This window comes from Hyaena hyaena, unplaced genomic scaffold (assembly GCF_003009895.1).
Source record: "Hyaena hyaena isolate Hyena2069 unplaced genomic scaffold, ASM300989v1 scaffold_716, whole genome shotgun sequence".
NCBI lineage: Eukaryota > Metazoa > Chordata > Mammalia > Carnivora > Hyaenidae > Hyaena > Hyaena hyaena.
The window spans coordinates 459,658-480,753 of NW_024081349.1; the positions used below are offsets into that span (position 1 = coordinate 459,658).

At 38.1% G+C, this 21,096-nt stretch overlaps 1 protein-coding gene across 1 annotated transcript in view; it reads left to right on the top strand.

Annotated features, from left to right (window-relative positions):
• Positions 1-21,096, top strand: part of PRDM5 (PR/SET domain 5) — a 209,083-nt gene that overhangs the window by 17,004 nt on the left and 170,983 nt on the right. The window contains exon 2 of the mRNA XM_039217772.1: positions 2,087-2,170. Coding sequence (XP_039073703.1) covers positions 2,087-2,170 — 84 coding nt within the window. The remainder of the gene's footprint in view (positions 1-2,086; positions 2,171-21,096) is intronic.

Genomic DNA, 21,096 nt, shown 5'->3' on the forward strand with positions numbered 1-21,096 from the left:
TCTGTCTTCCAGACTAGCTTTAATATCAGTCCTTCAGTTTCTTCATTCAACTCAACAGTGTACTGAGTGATTACATAAACAAGACCTGGGCCACATAGTTGCTAAATGTTGTGGTTAATGGAAAGTGAGAGGGGATGTGTGAGCCAGCCTGGGCACTGGGTCATGCAGTTATTGTCAGGGTTTTGAGTGGTGGTATGGTAGGACAGCGTCTGAGCACAATAAACCACTGGTTCCTAATCCCTTCTCTGATCTTCGCTAGGTGATTGACCTTAATCAAACAAATTATTTAAACTGTTTGATTCTCAGTGTCCTTCATTGTTAAATGGAAAATTCTCACATAGGATTATTTGGTGTGTGGAACATAGTAGTTCAGTATATATTAATTCCCCTCCCCTCTTCTTTCATTTCTTATACAGCTTTTCCTAACTGCCTTTAAATACTGATAAGTTCCCATGTTGAGGTGAAAAATGATTAGTTTTTGAAAGAAAGCATCTTTGGAGCTGTTGTGTCTCACTGAGAAGTGAGGCTAGTATGAAGTGGCTAGTGAGGCTGGAAGGATGGAAGAAGCAGAGCTGGCTTCCAGCCTCTGAAATTTGCTCACTAAACTTTGTATCAGTAACTATGTTATCATAAATATACATTTTTCTATTTTTTTTAATGTTTGTTTATTTTTGATAGAGAGAGAGACAGAGACAGAGACAGAGACAGAGCTCGAGTCGGAGAGGTGCAGAGAGAGAGGGAGACACAGAATCTGAAGCAGGCTCCAGGCTCTGAGCTGTCAGCACAGAGTCTGATGCGGGTCTTGAACCCAAAAACCATGAGATCATGACCTGAGCCGAAGTTGGACGCTTAACTGGCTGAGCCACCCATGTGCCCCAATAACTGTTATTATAAATCGCAGTCTCCCTGTGTCTTTTGTGTGCTTGTGTTTGTATTATTTAGGATTATAAGCTTGATTTGAGGAGTCTGTATACCTATTTTTTATCCCTAAGTTAACATTCAAGAATAGGTCTTCTGGGCTCTTCCATTTTTTGTAGTCTTTCAGGATCTCTTTTCTTTATACGTAAAATGAAGGGCTGGGTTAGTGAGTTGTAATTCCTTTAAACTTTAACATTTTACTATTTCCAGGAGTTAGGTTTTCTGTTGTTCATTAAGTAATTTATATTCCTCAAAACATTGCTCCGGTGGTTGTTTTTCCCTCCAAAAATGGTTGCAAAAGTTCTTCTGGAGGTTTTGTTGGATTTTTCTATTGCTTAGAAAGGATAGTTCTCCTGAAGAATGGGCACAGGCAGGTTTGAGGGACTCTCACAGAGGCTCTGCATCCTTCCTGCACACATTTCCACAGAACATCTGGCTGGACAAACTCAGGACAAATCCCACTCCAGGTCTCTCCAGTCTCCGCTTTGGTTTCCCTGGTTGAGAAAACAATGTCTCCTACCCTGGAACCTGCCTCACAGGTACACGCAGGGGCCAGCCACCTGTGCTTCCCACCTGGGAACCTGCCAAAATGCAGCTCCCTGTGCCCAATCCAGGGATTCTGATTTCAATATGCCTAGGATTCTGAATTTGCTCTTAATTCTCATGCCAGGTGGGCGTCAAAGCATGCACTTTGAGAAACTGGTGTACAGTGTGCTGCTTTGGCTGTTGGAGAGATTGGCAGGGGAATTTGAACGCTATTTATGAACAGTCTTCCTCTGAGAGTGGCAAGCCTACTTCTTTCTTGCTCATAATAGGGATGAATTTATGATTTTTATGGAAACCAGGTGATTTTCTGCCTGGTGGGCTTGTCTCTCAAGTCAGGCAAAACTCAGTGCTTGTCATTTTAAGACCACTTGCCAGAGGCCTTGTCAGAATTTGAATGTTATGCAATTTAACCCTTTTATTCAGGCTCTGAAGCTAAAAAAGATTAAGTTGGACTTTAAATATGTAAGTATTTTGTGTTGCATAAGCTATTTAATACTTTAAATGTGTCTCAATCATTGGGCATGAAGGTTTGGAGAAAAAAAAATTCCAGAAGAGAAATAAGTTTATTTTAGTAACTTGATTATTGTACTAACTCCTTTTCAATGTCATCATCACTACTCAGGGTGAAAAGTTTGGACCATTTGCTGGAGAGAAGAGAATGCCTGAAGACTTGGATGAAAATATGGATTACAGGTTGATGTGGGAGGTGAGGATGTGATTGTTATTATAAATATTTAATGTTTCTCTTTACACTATTTAGTGGAGTCACAAGGCTGAGTTAATAGGTATTGATTCCAGTTGACTATTTAAACACTGGAGCATTTTGATTTTAAGGGACCCGAGTAGCTTAAAAATTTAGCATTAAAAAGTACTGTTGAAATATCTTTCTAGACAATTCTTCCATAACTCTGAAGTTTATATTTCATCATTGAATAAGGAGTTTTCCATGTGTAGGATGCTTGGGTTTTAAAATAAGCCTGTTTGTGTACTGGATTAAGAATTTGATTTCTGTAACTGAAATTATACTTTTAACTTTTATTTCCCAATTGTAGTTCTGATTGCGTAGAAATAGTTGCACACCATATTGGAATGAAAAATGCCACTTTAAAGCGTACCTCACTTTTAGGAACATACTTTAAAGAACTGTGACTCTTACACAGTCTCCTGCAATCTGAAATTTCCCTAATGCAGGGATCTCTATATGCCAGTGTATATTTAAGAATATTCATCCTGGTTTATGCCAATTATATTTTTGGTTGTTCTATTCTAGTCATTAGAAAAAGAAGGGCCTGAGGGATAACAAAAAGAGAAGTAAAGGTATGGAGATTGTTAAAATAAAACCTTGGAAAAGACAACCCAGTTCTAAGAACTGTATTTGGTGGGTTCCATGAGTAGGGTAGGAGCTGAGCCCTGTGTGGGTGGGGCTGACCGAAGCAGGGTCAGTAAATCTGAAAGGGGTGGAATACTGACATAGTTACACAGAAAAGGTCTCTCTGAAAATGAATTGATCAGTTCGAGTCTCCAGAGCAACAGAATCAATAGGATGGGGATATACAGTCTATCTTTTTCAAGGAATTGGCTCACGTGATGGTTGGGGTGGCAACTTGGAATTTGTAGAGCAGGTTTACAGGCTAGAAGTTCGGATAGGAGTTGATGTTGTCGTGTTGAGGCAGAATATCTCTGTCAAACCTCAGTTGGCAATGAAGGCCTTTGACTAATTGGATGAGGGTTGGCCATATGCAGTATTGGCGGTAATCTCCTTTACTTAGTCAACTGATTGTAGGTGTTAATCACATTCACAAAATACCTTCATGGCTATACTTAGATTAATATTTGATAAATAACTGGTTACTATGGCCTAGCCAGCTTGACACATAAACCTATCATAGTGTATTAACTGCAAACAAAATACATTTTTTAAAAGGAGTCGCTTTTTATTTTTATTTAAAAAATGTTTTTAAAAAAATTTTTTAAGGAAGAGTGTGAGCATGATCGAGTAGGAGAGGGGCAGAGGGAGAGAGACAGAGAATCTCAAGCAGGCTCTGTGCCCAGCGGGGAGGCCTACACTGGGCTTGATCTCACAACCCTGGGATCATGACCTGAGCTGAAATCAGCAGTCAGACACTCAACCAACTGAGCCAACCAGGTGCCCCACAAAATGCGTTTTAAATAATCATCCTTATCGCTGAAACTAGTGCTAAGGGTGCAGAACGGGGTGCTCGAGGAAGAGACTCTTGAAAAGTTTCTGCAGTGTAGGAGATGGAAAATGGAAATTCATAATATAATCTTCACCGTAAGAGGAAATGTTGTTGATTTGCTTGACTTTATGTACAGTTTTAGTTGTTTATTTTTATGAATGTAATAATATTTCCAGTGGCTTTTACCATTTTTCTATAAGGTCTTAATTTTCTTAGCAGTTAATTTTTCTTTTTTACCATGAAAGTTTTCAGAAATCAAACATCTATGTGACTAATAAAAAGATAACTTACATAATTTTAAAAGGTTGTTAATGGCTCTTGATATTTGTCCCGAAAACTTTAGCGCGATAGGTTAATGTTTTGCACAGTTGGTTGTGACGCATTGTGAAGCAGATAATGATTGTGATTTTTATTCCTGTACTTGCATGTAGGAAACTTAAGGGGGCTGTATCTGAACTGTAGTATAGTTGACAGTGCAGCAGTAGATCATTTGGTTTTGCGTGACCTATTCCCATGGGTTGTTATCGTCTTTACGTTATTACTTGTTTTCACACACTAGTAGCCCCTCTCCTCTCACTGCTGCCCAGACAACTATTGATTTTATATATTATAGGTCCAGGTAATGTTACATTCGCATAGTGATTGCTAGTCTTTATTTTATTTTACTTATTATTTAATATTTGGGGTTTGAATAAGTAATATACTTTTTACACAGTTCAGAAAAGCATTGATGAAGACTCTCCCCTTCCTCTTTGAGCCTGCTCTTTTCACCAGAGACCTTTGATCCATTTAACCCCTTAGTTCCCGTGCCCGTCCACTCCTCTGTCTAGTCCTTCCTCCTGTAAGTTTGGTTTTCAGTTTGGATCGTCAGCCAGTCCAAGCTGTGCTGTTGGGTGGGGCAGGGCAGAGGGACACCTGTCTCCGTGCTTTGCCTTTTGGGGGGAACATATAAGAAACAATCAACACCTTTTGAATTTCCAAAGGTTTTCCACCTGCTAGCTTTAATCCTGTTACTTATTAAGTTAGCTGAATGAGCTGTTGCCCAGCCTTGAGTTCTACTATTAAAGTCCATTTTCATTATGTTAGCTTTGGAGGTTCCAGATTCAGAAGGATCAGGGAGAAAGGAGAGTAACTCGTCCTCCTATAATCTTCCCCTCATGGAACCCTTTGAGTCTTCTCAAAGGGAGATAATGAACTTTCCCTTCATTGGTGTGTCCTTTGGAACCGGTTATTTAAGTCATTTCTAATATGGCCCATAGCTACAAAGCTAATCACTTGCAGTTCTCAAGTAGGTGGTCCTTCTCAAGCCAACAGTTAACCTAGTGTATGTGTGTTTAATGAATGTGAACCAGATACTTAGGATAGTCTGGAAAGTGATGTCCTGTGAGAGAGCATGTGGCATAGCTCTTTCTCAGTTTATACCTGCACTTTGCTTATAGTGTCAACAGTTTTGGTGGACAGGGCTAGGCACCCCTAGATGGCCATGTCATACCAGAGAACTTGAAGGCACCAGTTAGGACTGAGCCTGCTGGTGTGTGTGAGCCCCTGTCCATTTGGGACTGATCTAATGGGATCAGTGGGGAGCATTGATGCCATCTGCTGCAGCCTCCTCTCCCTGCAATTGCACACTTTGGAGACTTACTGATGTCCACTGCTTCAGAGCTGTCAACAACACCTCAGCCTCTTTCCATGTTGACCGCCAGGATTTGGGATTCGGGTCTGAAGAGAATCAGTCTCATCTGTCCTTAAGCCTTCTTGATAACCTCAGACTTTTGCTTTGCTTTTAGAATTAAGTGCCTTAGCAGAAGAATTCTATATATCTTAGGCCTCAGGCCAATCATAGAGCTCGGAAACCAGTGTCTGACTGACGGTAAATGCTTCCCATGAATAATTTAGTGGAATGAGCCCAGTTGTCTCTATTATATTCTATTCTGTAGAGTAGTCTTTTTATCTGCTCTTTTCCAGGTGGTTTGGAGCTTGAGGTATATTTCCTTCCAGTCTGTACTCGCTCAGACTTGCTCTAAGACCAAAATCGATTCCTGTACTATTGGTAAATCTCTCAATCGTCTTTTGTTTATCAATCTTCAAGAGCATCTTTTTCTATAATTTCTTCACTGTTTCAAGTCACAGTTCAAATACCTCCTCTCCAGGCACTGTCTCTTATGCTATCTGCACATACTTTTTGGTTTTGACACCTATAGAATGCAACACAGTGTGCATTTTCCTTGCTACCTCCCCAGTCAATTAATCAGATATTCTAAAATGGCCACTGGTAAATCCAGTGTCTGCTTGAATCCTCCAAACAGCTCTGCTTTGTTTGTAGTGGGTCTTCCCCTTCCCAAAGCATCTTCTTGCATCACCTGTAAGAGATTTTTCTTTAGAAACTGGCCTGGTAAATTCTTGAAACTTGAGGGGCACCTGGGTGGCTCAGTCGGTTAAGCCTCCGACTTCAGCTCAGGTCATGATCTTGCGGTTCGTGGGTTCGAGCCCCGCGTCGGACTCTGTGCTGACAGCTAGCTCAGAGCCTGGAGGCTGTTTCAGATTCTGTGTCTCCTTCTCTCTCTGACCCTCCCACACTCATGTTCTGTCTCACTCTGTCTCAAAAACAAATAAACTATAAAAAAATTTTAAAAAATTCTTGAAACTTGGTGTCATCCTGATATTTCCAGCAGAATCATTCATTCCTGATTTTGCTCTATTCTGAGGTCTGGGAAGGTCTCAATCCCATTCCCCCACCTCTTTCCTGTTTATGCTGTTCTGATTTTGCCTCTCAGTGTTTGAACAGTTCAGCGGGTGCAGTTGGGTATTCAGTGGTGTGTTCTGATGCAGGTTTAACTAAAATAGCATGCCATGGTTCAATAATAGTAGGTGGTCCTCTGGACAAAACATTCTTGCTGTCAGCTAGTTAGGAACTCATGTGCAGAATCTCAAATAATCAGGTAAAACCCAGAGGGTCAAGTAAAATATCCAGATTCTGGGTGATACTTTTTTTTTTTTTAATGGTTATTTATTTATTGAGAGAGAGAGAGAGAGAGCGAGAGAGCGAGTGAGCATCTCAAGCAGACTCTGTGCTGTTAGTATAGAGCCCGTCATGGGATTCAATCTCATGAACATGAGTCAAAATCAAAAGTGGGATGCTTAACTGACTGAGCCACTCAGGCACCCCTGGGTAACTTTTTTATAAGAGAAAATAAAATCTCTTTCACTTAATTTTTTTTAACATTTATTTATTTTGAGAAACAGAGACCGAGCACAAGTGGGGGAGGGGTAGAGAGAGAGGGAGACACAGAATCTGAAGCAGGCTTCAGGCTCTGAGCTGTGAGCACACAGCCTGACACAGGGCTCGAATTCATGAACCACGAGATCATGACCTGAGCTGAAGTCAGATGCTTAACTGACTGAGCCACTCAGGCACCCCAAAATCTCTTTTACTTAGATACATGTTGATTTCTTGCTATTAAACCTTAGAAGAAAAGTATCTACAATTTAGAAGAAAAGTAATCTTAGAGCATTAGGAAGACAATGAAACAGGGCTTAAACTGCTTTTTAAAAAGTCCATGCTCTTACTCTTTTTTTTCTATTGTGTTTTTTAATTTTATTTATGTATTTATGTATGTACGTATGTATGTATTTACTTATTTTTTAATTTATATTCAAGTTAGTTAGCATATAGTGCAATAATGATTTCAGGAGTAGATTCTAGTGATTTATCCCTTATGTATTACACCCAGTGCTCATCCCAATAAGTGTCTTCCTTAATGGCCCTCACCCATTAGCCCATTCCCCTCCCCACAACCCCTCCAGCAACCCTCAGTTTGTTCTCTGCATTTAAAAATCTCTTATGTTTTGTTCTGCTCCTTGTTTTTGTATTATTTTTGCTTCCCTTACCTTCTGTTTATCTGTTTTGTATCTTAAATTCCACATGAGTGGATATCTGTCTTTATCTGACTGATTTCGCTTAGCATAATACATTCTACTTCCATCCATGTAGTTCCAAATGGTAAGATTTCATTCTTTTTGATTGCTAGGTAATACTCCGTTTATATATATATATCACATCTTTACCCATTCATCTGTAGATGGACACTTGGGCTCTTTCTATACTTTGGCTATTGTTGATAGTGCTGCTATAAATATTGGGGTACATGTGCCCCTTTGAAACAGTATACCTGTGTCCATTGGATAAATACTGAGTAGTGCAATTGTTGGGTCATAAGGGTAGTTCTGATTTTAATTAAAAAAAATTTTTTTTATAGTTTATTTATTTTTGAGACAGAGAGAGACAGAGGATGAGTGGGGGAGGGGTGGAGATAGAGAAAGACACAGAATCTGAAACAGGCTCCAGGCTCTGAGCTGTCAGCGCAGAACCTGATGCAGGGCTCAAACCCACGAACCGCGAGATCATAACCTGAGCCGAAGTTGGACACTTAACTTCGCCACCCAGGCACCCCCTGTTTTTAATTTTTTGAGGACCTCCGTACTGTTTTCCAGAGTGGCTGCACCAGTTTGCATTCCCACCAGCAGTGCAAAAGAGATCCTTTTTCTCCACATCCTTGCCAACATCAGTTGTTACCTGCGATGTTAATTTTAGCTATTCTGACATGTGTGAGGAGGTATCTCATTATGGTTTTGATTTGTATTTCCCTGATGATAAGTGATGTTGCACATTTTTTTCATGTGTCTGTTTGCCATGGATGTCTTCTTTGGAGAAGTGTCTATTCGTATCTTTTGCCTATTTCTTCACTGGATAATTTGTTTTTTGGGTGTTGAGTTTGATGAGTTCTTTATAGATTTTGGATACTAGCCATTTATCTGATATGTCATTTGCAAATATCTTCTCCCACTTTGTTGGTTGCCTTTTAGTTTTGCCAACTATCTCCTTTTTGTGCAGAAGTTTTTTATCTTGATGAGGTCCCAATAATTCATTTTTGCTTTTGTTTCCCTTGCCTCTGGAGATGTGTTGAGTAAGAAGTTTCTGCGGCTGAGGTCAAAGAGGTTTTTGCCTGCTTTCTCCTCTAGGATTTTGATGGCTTCCTGTCTTACGTTTAGGTCTTTCATCCATTTTGAGTTTATTTTTGTGTATGGTGTGAGAAAGTGGTCCAGGTTCATTTTCCTGCTCTTCATTTTTTGCTATCCAGTTTTCCCAGCAACCATTTGCTGAAGAGACTCTTTATTGTATTGGATATTCTTTCCTGCTTTGTCAAAGATTAGTTTGCCATATGTATGTGGGTCCATTTCTGGGTTCTCTAGCACTCTTACTCTTAAGGACTTGTGGTCTTGTAAGGGTTTCAGAAGTAACACACTGTAGGATGCACATTTTATATTTAAAAAGCCTTGAGGATTGATGAGAACAGCCACATTTTTTACATCAGAGGCTAGTGGCATTACCAGGGCTATTACTCATTATATTCTACTAGGTAGCTGCATTTCACAAAATGTAAAATATCTAATAATCATAGTTCTTTTAAATTTTTGTCAGCAGAAAAGATTTTGTACCTCTGGGTAAATAACATGTTTTCTAAAATATAGCTATAGAAATATGATTACCAGATTTGCAGGCGTTTTGTAAGAATTGTTAATCTCCTACAGTTATAGTAAGTTATTATTTCAAAATACAATAAATGTACATACCAGATGAGCTGGGGCCCATTCTGTGATTGGTCTTTAAACATGGTTTGTTTTGGGGAACTTCTTTCTCAACCCCCAGGCCTTAGACACTGGTGATGTTTCCTAATTAATAACCCTTCTCTCTCTGTCTATCTTTGGTTGTAATCAAGGAAGAAAGATAGGGACCATTTGTAGATTAAAATATCTACCTCATTAAATCAGACAGAGAAAGACAATTACCATATAATTTCATTCCTATGTGGAATTTAGAAACCAAAACATTTGAACATATGGGAAAGGAGAAAAAAGAGAGAGAGAGATGGAAACAAACCAGAAGAGAGTCTTTACGATAGAAAACAAACTGAGGGTTGATGGAGGAAGGTGGGTGGTGGATGGGCTAAATGGATGATGGGTATTAAGGAGGGCACTTGTCATGTTGAGCACTGGATGTTATATGTGAGTGATGAATCATTAAATTCTACTCTTGAACAATATTACACTATATGTTAACAAACTAGAATTTAAATAAAAACTTGAAAAAAATCTATCTCATTAATGAGCATACAGTGACTCTCTAAGTCACTGGCTCTAGAAAAGCTGAATTGGAGAATGTGATTGGGACCACAGTTGTAGTGAGGACTTTATACTCTGCTACTTAAATCTTGACCTTTGCACTAGCAGTGTACAAAGTGGGGCATTATACTCTGTTTTTTTAATCTTCATCTTTGTGTGCAAGAGTTGGGGCTGCAGAGTAGATTCTGAATGTATTTGCCCATTGATTGCATGGAAAGTTGTGGTGTGACTCAGATACAGTTTGCAGCATAGTCAGAACGGAGGATAAAGAGAGAGCCTGGAGAGAGATAGATGGGTCCTCAGCCTGCTGTAGAAGGTACATCTTGAACCTGAGGGAAAGTTTACTTACTGCAACAAGGACTTGGGCATTGAGAGGAATGACTCTCAGGATCCAGCAGTCACATGACTGGAAGGAACCATCGAAGAGAGTAACCGAAAGTAAACATATTCTCTAATTTTTCTCTCTCATAGAGGAGAAAGTAAGGAAACATGAAGAGGGGGGATTAAGAGTTTTTGAATACATGTAGAATTGTTTTTTCTGTTTTCTCATACTGAAAAATAATAAGGCCAGAAAAACAGGCATGGCAAATGAAGCATGGTAGAATGAGGAAAGTTACCAGGGGCAGGCAATATTCAGTCTGGTTTTACCCTGAGGATGCAGCAAGGCCCTTGTTCTCTTGGGACTTATGCTTCAGTAGGGAAAGTTAGACATAAAAAACCCTTAAGAAGTAATACAAACATAAGTAGTCATGTGGATATAAAGAAAAAAAATAGGGCAAGAAAATTTATGTCAGATAAGAACTTGAACGCATTGATAATACTGCTGAGATCTACAAAGCCAGGTTTGTGTAAGGCCGTCAGAACTGTTACAGCAAGGAGTACTGCAGTGTGTGAGGCTCCAGAGAGGAGAAAACAGAGAGGTGAACTGATGACCTGCAGCCTCTTTTCACTTGGGAAAGTGGTCAGACTTTTGCTGAGTCTGGATTATGGGCAAGAGGCTGAAAAATCTGATCTCAGCCCATGTAGAGCTCAGTTGTTTGAACAAAGAGGAACAGGTAGAGCCTTTGGCAGGCTTGCGGGGTCAGAGTGACAATATCGGAGATCTAAAAGGACTAAAAACACTGCCGATTCCTCCTCAAGACATTTGCAGAATTATGAACCTTCGTGGCAGGATGGTAAAGCTAAGCCATACACTTTCAAAAGGCAGAGTGTTCTGCAGTCTCATGTTGCTGACAAGGGGCCCTCAGTGTACACTGCCTTCAGCTGGGAACACTGGAGGGCTATGTGGTTGGAACGTGGTCGACTGAGGCTGGCTGAAGCCTGCCACAACTGCAACGCAGCCTTGAATCAGCTCATTCCCTAGTTACTTTGTGATGAACACTTTATGCTCTGCCTGGCAGAAGTCAGGGTGAACCTACTCTGGAGAAACATAGTACCTGGATTCTCTAAAATTTCTTAATATACAGGGTCCAGATCTTAATTAAAAATGACTTGATGCTTCGAGATAGGACCATATGATTAAATCTGAGAGAAAAGCTGGACAATGGAAACCGACAGATGACAAATAATATGTTTCAGATATTGTGTTAAGATATTGATTGGAATTAGCAAATGAGAACTTTATTTTTTTAATGTTTATTTATTTTGAGGGAGAGAGCAAGAGTGAGAGTGTGTGTGTGTGCGCGCGCGCGAGAGAGAGAGAGAGAGAGAGAACCAGTGGGGAAGTGCAGAGAGAGCAAGAGAGAGAGAATCCTAAGCAGGCTCTACGTTAAGTCTGAAGTGGGCCTCCATCTCATGATCAGGAGATCATGACCTGAGCTGAAGTCAAGAGTTGGATGCTTAACCAACTGTGCCACCCAGGTGTCCTGCAAATGAGGACTTTAAAAAGATCATGACTGGGGCACCTGGGTTGTTCAGTCGATAAAACCGCTGACTTTGGCTCAGGTCATGATCTCACAGCTTGTGAGTTCAAGCCCCACATCAGGCTCTGCTGACACCATAGAATCCTGAGCCTGCTTTAGATTCTGGCTCCATTTCTCTCTGCACCTTCCCCTCCCCCCAACCTCTGTCTCTTTCTCTTAAATATAAACATTAAAAAAAAAGAGAAGAAAAAAAATCCTCATGACTAATATGTTCTAGCCAATGAAGAAAAGATGAAATAGATGAAATAACACGATGGAGAATTTTACACCAAAACTTGAGATGTATAAATGTCAAATGGAGATTTTAGAAGAGAAAAAATATAATAACTGACTCTGAGAACTCAGTATTTGAACTATGTATTAGATATTACAGAGCAAATAACAGGATTAATGAAGAGGAAAAGAAGTTGATACAAAAGATTGAAAATGAAGCACAGGAACTAAAAATAGATATGAGACCGTGAAAATATCTAATATACAATGTTATGACTTTTTAGCATTTGAAGAGCAAGGAGAAGAAAATGGTACAGAAAGAAATTTCATGAGATAATGGCTGAGAACTTTCCAGAACTCTTTATTTATTTTTTGTTTAAAACATTTTTTTTGGTAATGCTTATTTATTTTTGAGAGAGAGAGACAGAGTATGAGGAGGGGAGGGGCCGAGAGAAAGGGAGACAAAGAATCTGAAGCAGGCTCCAGGCTGTCAGCACAGAGCCCAAAGCAGGGCTAAAACTCAGAAACTATGAGATCAATAACCTGAACCACAGTGACATGCTTAACTGACTGAGCCACACTGGTGCCCCACAGAATTCTCTGAAAACATTACCTGAAAAATGGAAGAAACTCTGTGAGCCTTACAGCAGCATCAATTTAAAAAACACAAAAACAAAAACAAAACATGAAAAACAACCAACCTAAATATACCTTAGTAAAACTGTTGAAAACTAAGGCAATCTTAAAAGCAGCCAGGAAAAAAAAAAAAAAAAAACAAAAAAACACAACAACAAAAACAAAAGGGACCTTACATTCAAAACGGAACAATAAGTCCAAAAGCTGATTTTTAACAGAAAAGATAAAGTAATAAAGACCAGCCTGAAACAGGGTGAATGTCGGAAAAACCACCAAACGCCGGCCGGGCCAAACCTGATCTCCTGATCTCAAGGAGAAAAATGCAGAGAATGGCCCCTAACAAAGGTAGCAGTGAACTTATATGGATTTCAGCCATATAAGTATAGATTTCCTTGTTACAGTAAAACTAAATGAATATATAAAGAATTTGATGCTTCTCTCTTAGAACAGGTAAATTTCAGACCTTCCAAATTTAATTTGCTTAGTAAGTAGCATTGTCAATAAAGTTAAAGGGGAATAAAGATTTATTCAGACAAGAAAAATCCAGCAGACCTCCACCAAAGAAATACTAAACGAGGTAGCTCTTCTGGGAGAAAGAAAAATGAATTCTGATGGAAACGTGGAAATGCAGAACAGAGTGAAAGCAACAGAGAAATATATGGGTAAATAAATATAGAGTTGATGGTGCTAAATAATTATAATAATGTTTTATGAGTTTGAAAATACATACAATTTATATAATGATAACAATTTGAAAGTCAGGAGAGAAACAAAGGGAATTTAAGAGTTCCAAAATTCTAGCAGGTGAATTTAACTAAATTATCTAAAATAATAGTAAAAGATTGTTTTAACTAAGAAGTTAATTAAAGGAAAACCATTGGATAATAAAAAAATTTTATTAGTGTAAGAATCATGCAAGAAGTGAGAAAAAAGAATTAACTGGGTCATACAGAAGGTAAATACTAAGATGCTAGCTATCAATCCAACTAAATCAATAATTATATTAAGTTGAATGGAGTAAGTACATCAATGAAAAGATTATTTTTAATGGATTGAATGCAAAAACCAACCTGATGTCCCTTAACAAACAATTTTAAAATATAAAAACACAGACAGCCTGGAAATAAAATCATGAAAAAAGATATATCTTGCAAATACAAATGTAAAGAAATCAGATGTAACCTTACTAGTATTTTCAAGTAGACTTTAAGGAAGAAGCGTTACCAGAAATAAGGGGGGTTGGTACATTAGAAGATATGTGTATATTTCAAATGTAAAAGCAAAAACTGAAAGAACTAGCAGTAGAAATAGACACAATCCTAATGGAAGACTTAAACACATTCTACTCAGTTGCAGAGAGAATAAGCAGGAAGAAGAAACTGGAAAGGATAGAGAGATAATCTGATCAATATAATTAATATGGGTGCCCTAAATGACATACATAGAACACTACTCAGTGACAGTTGATCAAATAATGCATATAGAAAACTTACCACAATTAACCATATGCATAAAGAAGAAGTTAGTTGATTTCAAAACATGCATCTCATTTAAAATCCTAGCAAGTTTTGTTGGCTTGTTTGTTTGGTTATTTTGGTGGAAAATGATTCTAAAAACTGATGTGAAAATCCAAATGGATGTGAAGTACCAAAGCAGCCTTGAAGGGAAAGATCAAAACTGAAGGACTTACACTATCAGATATCAGAGCATACTATAAAGGCATTCTAATTTAATAGTGTAGTATTGGCACAAGGATAAGACAGACACTTTTTCACAAAGATGTCATCAATACAGTGGGAAAAGGATGAATTTTTCAATGATAGTGTGGGGTCAAATGATATCCTTATGGAAAGAGATTATTTAGATCCCTAGGTCACATCACACATAAAAAAATAAAAGTAGTTTAATATGATTATAGATGTAAGCATGTCAGGTAAAAACAGTAAATCTTTGAAAGAAAATGTAGGAAATACCTTTATGATCTTAGGTTATGTGGAGGTATCTTAAATCAACAATTAACAGTGAAAAGGGGAAAAATGAAAAATTGGGTAACAGTAAAATTAAGAACTGTTCATTAGAACATACCATAAAGAGAATGAAAAAACACATCACAAAGGGGAAGACATTTGTAATGATTAGTCTGAAAAAAGATTTGTATCCTGAATATATTCACAATTTGATAAAAAAAAATGAAAAAAAATGTGCAAACACTTGAATAGGCACTTCACACAAGAAGATATCCAAATGGCCAATAAACATGAAGTGATGGTCAGCTTCATTAGTCATCTGGGAAATGCAAACCAAAAGCATAGTGAGATGCTATGATATATACAACAGAATCATTAAAATTAAAAATATAATGTCAAATATTTGCAAGGATTATCAAAATTCATTTACACTGATGCTAGGTTTTTAATCTTTTTACATTTTAAAAGTTTATGTATTTTGAGAGAGAGCATGTGAAAGCAGGAGAGGTGCAGAGAGAGAGAGAGGGAGAGAAAGAATCCCAAACACAGCCCACGTTGTCAGCACAGAGCCTGACATGGGCCTCAATCCCATGAACCATGAGATCATGACCTGAACTAAAGTCAAGAGTCATATGCTAAACTGGTTACTCCACCAAAGCGCTCCTGATGCTGGGTTTTTAAATCTGTACAATCACTTTGGAAAACCATTTAGAGGTATGTAGTAGAGCTGAATATGACACAGTGTGGCAATTCCATCAGGCATATTCCTAGCGGAAACATGTTCATATATTTACTAGAAGTCTTGTGTAAGAATTTTCTTAGCAATTTGATGAGGTGTCCAAAACTGGAAATAACCCAAATGTCCACCTATAAGTAAATGGTCAAATGCATTTCAGTATATTATAATGTTTTATGCTACAACTGTGCTTACCAATAGGGTTGAATCTCAAAAAACCCACAACATTGAGTGAAAGAAGCAGGAGACAAATAGTACATATTGCATGATTTTGTTTACATAAATTTCAAAAACAGGTAAAGCTCATTTATGAAGTTATAAATCAGGATTGTAGTTCCTCATGGTGAGGATGGTGACTGGGAGCAGGGACCTGGGAAGTCCTCTGGGTGCTGTTTCTGGCTTTGCCTGCTAGTTATATTGGTGTGTTCCCTTTCTGAGATTCATTGAGCTGTACACTTAAAGTTTCTGCATTTTCTTTTCTTTTTATTTTTTTTTTGTATTTGTGTTATACTTCAACAAAATGTTTGCTTTAAGAAATAAAACAGAACAGTGAGCAAAAATGCGTAGCTCCTGAGTCTCTACTTTCTCACTCTAGCAGGTTGTGCTGAGATTTAAACATGGAGAGCGCAGCCATATGAAGAACGCCTGGGTCAAGAACCCAGTGAGGAACAGAGATGTCAATGAATTTGGGCTGTTTGAAGGCCAGAAACAAAGCCAGCAAGGCTACTGTTTAGTGCATGAGAGGCCAGATGTAGGACATAGTATTAGAGGGGTAGTTATAGGTTGATCAAGAGAATGATGTGATCCTTGTCGTGCCCTGAGAAGAGCACTTTGTCTGCTGGGTGGAGAACAGGCTCCTGGAGGGAGGCATGAGTAGAACAGGGGCACCAGGTAGGAAGGATTCTGTTGCTATAGTGAGGAGTGATGTGCTGGTGGCTTGTACTTGGGCCTTGGCAGTGGAGTTGGTGAGAAGTGGTTGGCTTCTGGGTGTATGTTGTTGGAGGTAACTAACAGTGATAAGCCTTGCTGATGGATTGTGTGTTGAAAGGGAAGAATTCAGAATGACTTTTAAGTGTTTGGCTTGAATCAGATGGGTGGAAGGTGGTGAAGGGTTTGAGATAGGGCGTGTGAACAGTGAGAGTGAGGGGGTGGGAGATGGGTGGATTACTACACTGTAAACTTTGGAAGACAGGGCATTGTCATATTTTATTTATTTATTTATTTATTTATTTATGTATTTATGTATTTATTTATTTAACAAATAGTTTATTGTCAAGTTGGTTTCCATATAACACCCAGTGCTCATCCCCACAAGTGCCCTCCTCCATGCCCATCCCCCCTCCCCCCCACAACCATCAGTCCTCAGTTTGTTCTCAGCATTCTAGAGTCTCTCATGGTTTGCCTCTCTTCCTCTCCCCCACTATTTCCTCCCTTCTTCTCCCCCATGGTCCTCCGTTAACTTCCTCCTAATCCTCCTATACGTGCAAACATATGGTATCTGTCCTTCTCTGCCTGACTTATTTCGCTCAGCATAACCCCCTCAAGGTCCATCCATGTTGCTACGCATGGCCAGATTTCATTCTTTCTCATTGCCATGTAGTATTCCATGGTGTAGATAAACCACATCTTCTGGATCCATTCGTCCGTTGATGGACACTTAGGCTCTTTCCATGTTTTGGCTATCGCTGAGAGTGCTGCTATGAACACTGGGGTACATGTGCTCCTATGCATCAGCATTCCTATATCCCTTGGGTAAATTCCTAGCAGTGCTATTGCTGGGTCATAGTGGAGTTCTATTGTTAATTTTTTGAGGAACCTCCACACTGTTTTCCAGAGGGGCTGTACCAGTTTACATTCCCACCAACAGTGTAGGAGGGTGCCCGTTTCTCCACATCCTCGCCAGCTTTTAGAGTTCTCTGATTTGCTCATTTTAGCCACTCTGACTGGCATGAGGTAGTATCTCAGTGTGGTTTTGATTTGTATTTCCCTGATGAGGAGGGATGCTGAGCATCGTTTCATGTGTCTGTTGGCCATCTGGATGTCCTCTTTGGAGAAGTGTCTGTTCATATCTCCTGCCCATTTCTTCACTGGGTTGTTTGTTTCTCGGGTGTAGAGTTTGGTGAGTTCCTTATAGATTTTGGATATTAACTCTTTATCTGATATGTCGTTTGCAACTATCTTTTCTCATTCTGTTGGCTGCCTATTAGTTTTATGGATTGTTTCCTTTGTGGTGCAGAAGCTTTTAATCTTGATGAGGTCTCAATAGTTTATTTTTGCTCTTGATTCCCTTGCTTTTGGGGATGTGTCAAGTAAGAAGTTGCTGCGGTGGAGGTCAAGGAGGTTGTTTCCTGCTTTCTCCTCTAGGGTTTTGATGGTTTCCTGTCTCACGTTCAGGTCCTTTATCCATTTTGAGTTTATTTTTGTGTATGGTGTGAGAAAATGATCTAGTTTCATTCTTCTGCATGTTGCTGTCCAGTTCTCCCAACACCATCTGTTAAAAAGGCTGTCTTTTTTCCATTGGATATTCTTTCCTGTTGTCAAAGAATAGTTGGCTGAGAGCATTGTCATATTAATCTGTATCCCTTAGGTCTTAGCACAGATCTAGAATATAAATATAATTGAATAAAGGTTCAATTCCTTTCATAGTATTGAATAAATCATTCATATTCCATAAATATTTTTTATCGAGGTGTAACTGATATATAACATTATATTAGATTCAGGTATATAAGCATAATGATTTGATATTTGTATATTTTTGCAAAATTATTACCTTGGTAAGTCTAGCTAACATTGATATCCAATAAATATATTGAATAAATATATAAACTATTTCTACCATTGGCAGTCTTAGAAAATATATAATTTAAAGGTTAAAAAGGAAGAAACTTATTGATTCCCTTAGTGTTTTACTGTGTTGTTTGCCTGTTTTGTAGACATTTTTATTTTCATTGTTGTGAAGACTTGACTAAAATGGTTTCTAAGGAGTTGGTTGGTTGGATATTAAACTGGACATTCTGTTTAGATGTTTTTTTCTTTCCTTGCAGTTATTTTGTGATTACAGATGTTCTGATGTTTGGGAACTTGATTCAGCACCAAGTTTCCAATGTGTTTTAGTTCTTGGAAAAAGTGTTTTCAATTGTTTAAAGTCTTCTATTTTTCTTAAATGTTTATGGAAGTCCTTTTAGGTGTTTGAAATAAAGAAGTCTCTATACTGAATGTTTTTCTTTTGTAGACGATACCATTTTGTCTTAGGTTCCAAATGGAACCACTTAGTATAGCCATTAGTGGGAAGATACCACCTAGGAAGCCTTGTAGAAATGAATGCTGGAAATCCTGAAACAAATGCTGCAACCCTCCTGACGTTAGTCCTCTAATAAGGAATAAAGTGAAGCAATTGAACGCTATGTGTTTTCTGGAAATTCTACTTCTTCAAGTTTGTTTTGTGGTTGTCCTTTATCTGCCCTTCACAGTGTGGCTCCTGCCTGAACATATCAGCCAACTTATGGCCATTCAATGAAATGTGAGGTATGATTGAAACAATGTTGGGAATCCAGGCTGAGTACTTTGATTAAAAAGAAATAAAAACCTCAATATCTGTATTGTTGGAGTATCTTTGCCATACTTGTGATACTGATTAACATATAGCACCACAGAATGCATTTGACTATAAACAGCAACTTATTCAAATAATGAGGGCATTTCCGCAAATGAGAGGAAATTCAGTAATTAAACAAGCTACAGGGATGGTTGATTAATTGGCTTGCTGATGTTACCCAAGTCTTTTACCTCTTGGCTCTCTGAGTGCTGACCTTGGTAGTGGCTTAGTCCTCAAGCTGATGGATGGTACCAAGCAGGTTTCAGACGGGGGAGTGTCCATAAGGAGCAAGAACACCTTCACAAGAACCCTCAAGGTCTCCCCTAATGTGTCACATATCTATTCTTGAACTGGCAAAGGAAATGGGATTGCTCTTACCCAGTCAGGAGTTACTTGAACCTGGAGTAGGTCAACTTTTTCATAGATGTCATAGGGGAGGGTGGGCATTGGAACAAATATAGTGTTCTTTGAGGAAGGAAGATGGACAGAGTGCATATTCCCCATGAAAGTGACCACATTCATAATTGGTTCATTCAACAACTCTGTCTTGAATGCTTACCTTGTTCCAGATGATGTATTAGGTGCTGGGTTTACCTATAGAGATTAAAAAATAAAAAAAAAAACCTGGCAGAGAACGTAAAGCTTAATGTCTGGTAAGGAGTGCAGATTTTCCATTATTTTCTTGTTCTCCAAATGTTTTGATTGAGGAGCATAGAAAGCACACTTAATGAAAGTCTTTGGTTAACAGGACTCTTAAAAGAACAGTTCTAGAGTTTGGGACAAGTATTTCAAGTAGAAAGTATAAAAGAAGGAGAGAAAAGGTAAATGAAGAAAGATCCATGTATCAAACAGGTTATTATATTTTCAAACATTTATTTTTCATTATGCAAGTCAAATATGACTATGTGATGTGAAAAATCAGCGCAATATACGTGTTAAAGTTCCACATTATCATTTTCCTGTGTGTCCTCTCTTGTAAATCAATTTGTGTACATTTCCATACATCTTTAAAACCAGGAGGAATTATATGAGTTTTTGATGTCTGTCTTACTTCAACATATGTAATAGTAATATTGCACATCTGAGATGTGATTACTGAGGAAGACTTGTCTTCTTCACTAACAGTTTGCGCATAAATGTAGGAGGCAGTTGTGAATGTTTTTATAGCAGCTTTATTGAGATATAATTCACATACCATAAAATTCACCACTTAAAATATACAATCCAGTAGTTTTCAGTATGTTTATAGAATGTGGAGTCATCAGCACTATTTGATTTTAGGATATTTTCATCACCGCCAAAAGTAATCTTGTACCTACTAGCAATCATTTTTGAATATTTTATGTAGCCATCAATATCTTGTGTAAAATTACATTTTGAAGAGCCACGTATCTCTAAATTTCTGTACATTTTATGTCCTTATACTGGATGTTTCATTAACTCCTTAGTTTCAAAGAAAATATTTCAGATTCTTAGAAACATCTCTGAGCAATGAATATATGTATTTTCTTGACTTAAACCTTTAGCAGTGCAAGGAATTTTATTGGGAAATGATATGTTTTAGTATTTATTGCATAAACAAAAATAAATTTCATGAAATTTGTGGTAATCACATTTCCTATGTTTTTATATATCTAGCTGTGTAATAGCAAAAGAAGACATTTAGCAAAATAGGAGAAAGTCAAGAGTACAGAAAGTACAGTGCTAGGGGGGTTAAAGTAACTGATCTTTGTTACCTCCTAATCCCCTAATAGTTAATAATTCTATTTTCTTTATACCGAGAGGTAAAAAAGTTAGGGCCAAGAGGAAAAACCTTAGTAATGTACTTACATTCAATTCTTTCATATCTCTTCTAAAATAACACTGTCAAAGCACCTTCTTTAATCTTAAGTGTGTAGACCTCCACTCTCCAGTATGATAGCATCTGGCTGCATGTGGCTGTGAGCACATGTCTGGCTAATATGACTGATGAGCTGGATTTTAAATTTTATTTACTTTTAATTAATTAAAATTTAACTTAAGAAACTAAAGTGGTATAAAATGTTTTTCAGTTAAACACTGCTTTATTTTTTGATAAGACTATACATGGTATTGTAGGTGTGTGTCAGGCATGTGCATGTTTTTTTTTAATATTTTACAGAAGCATATCCCCAGTTCATTTGGGGTCAGTGGAATAACTCAA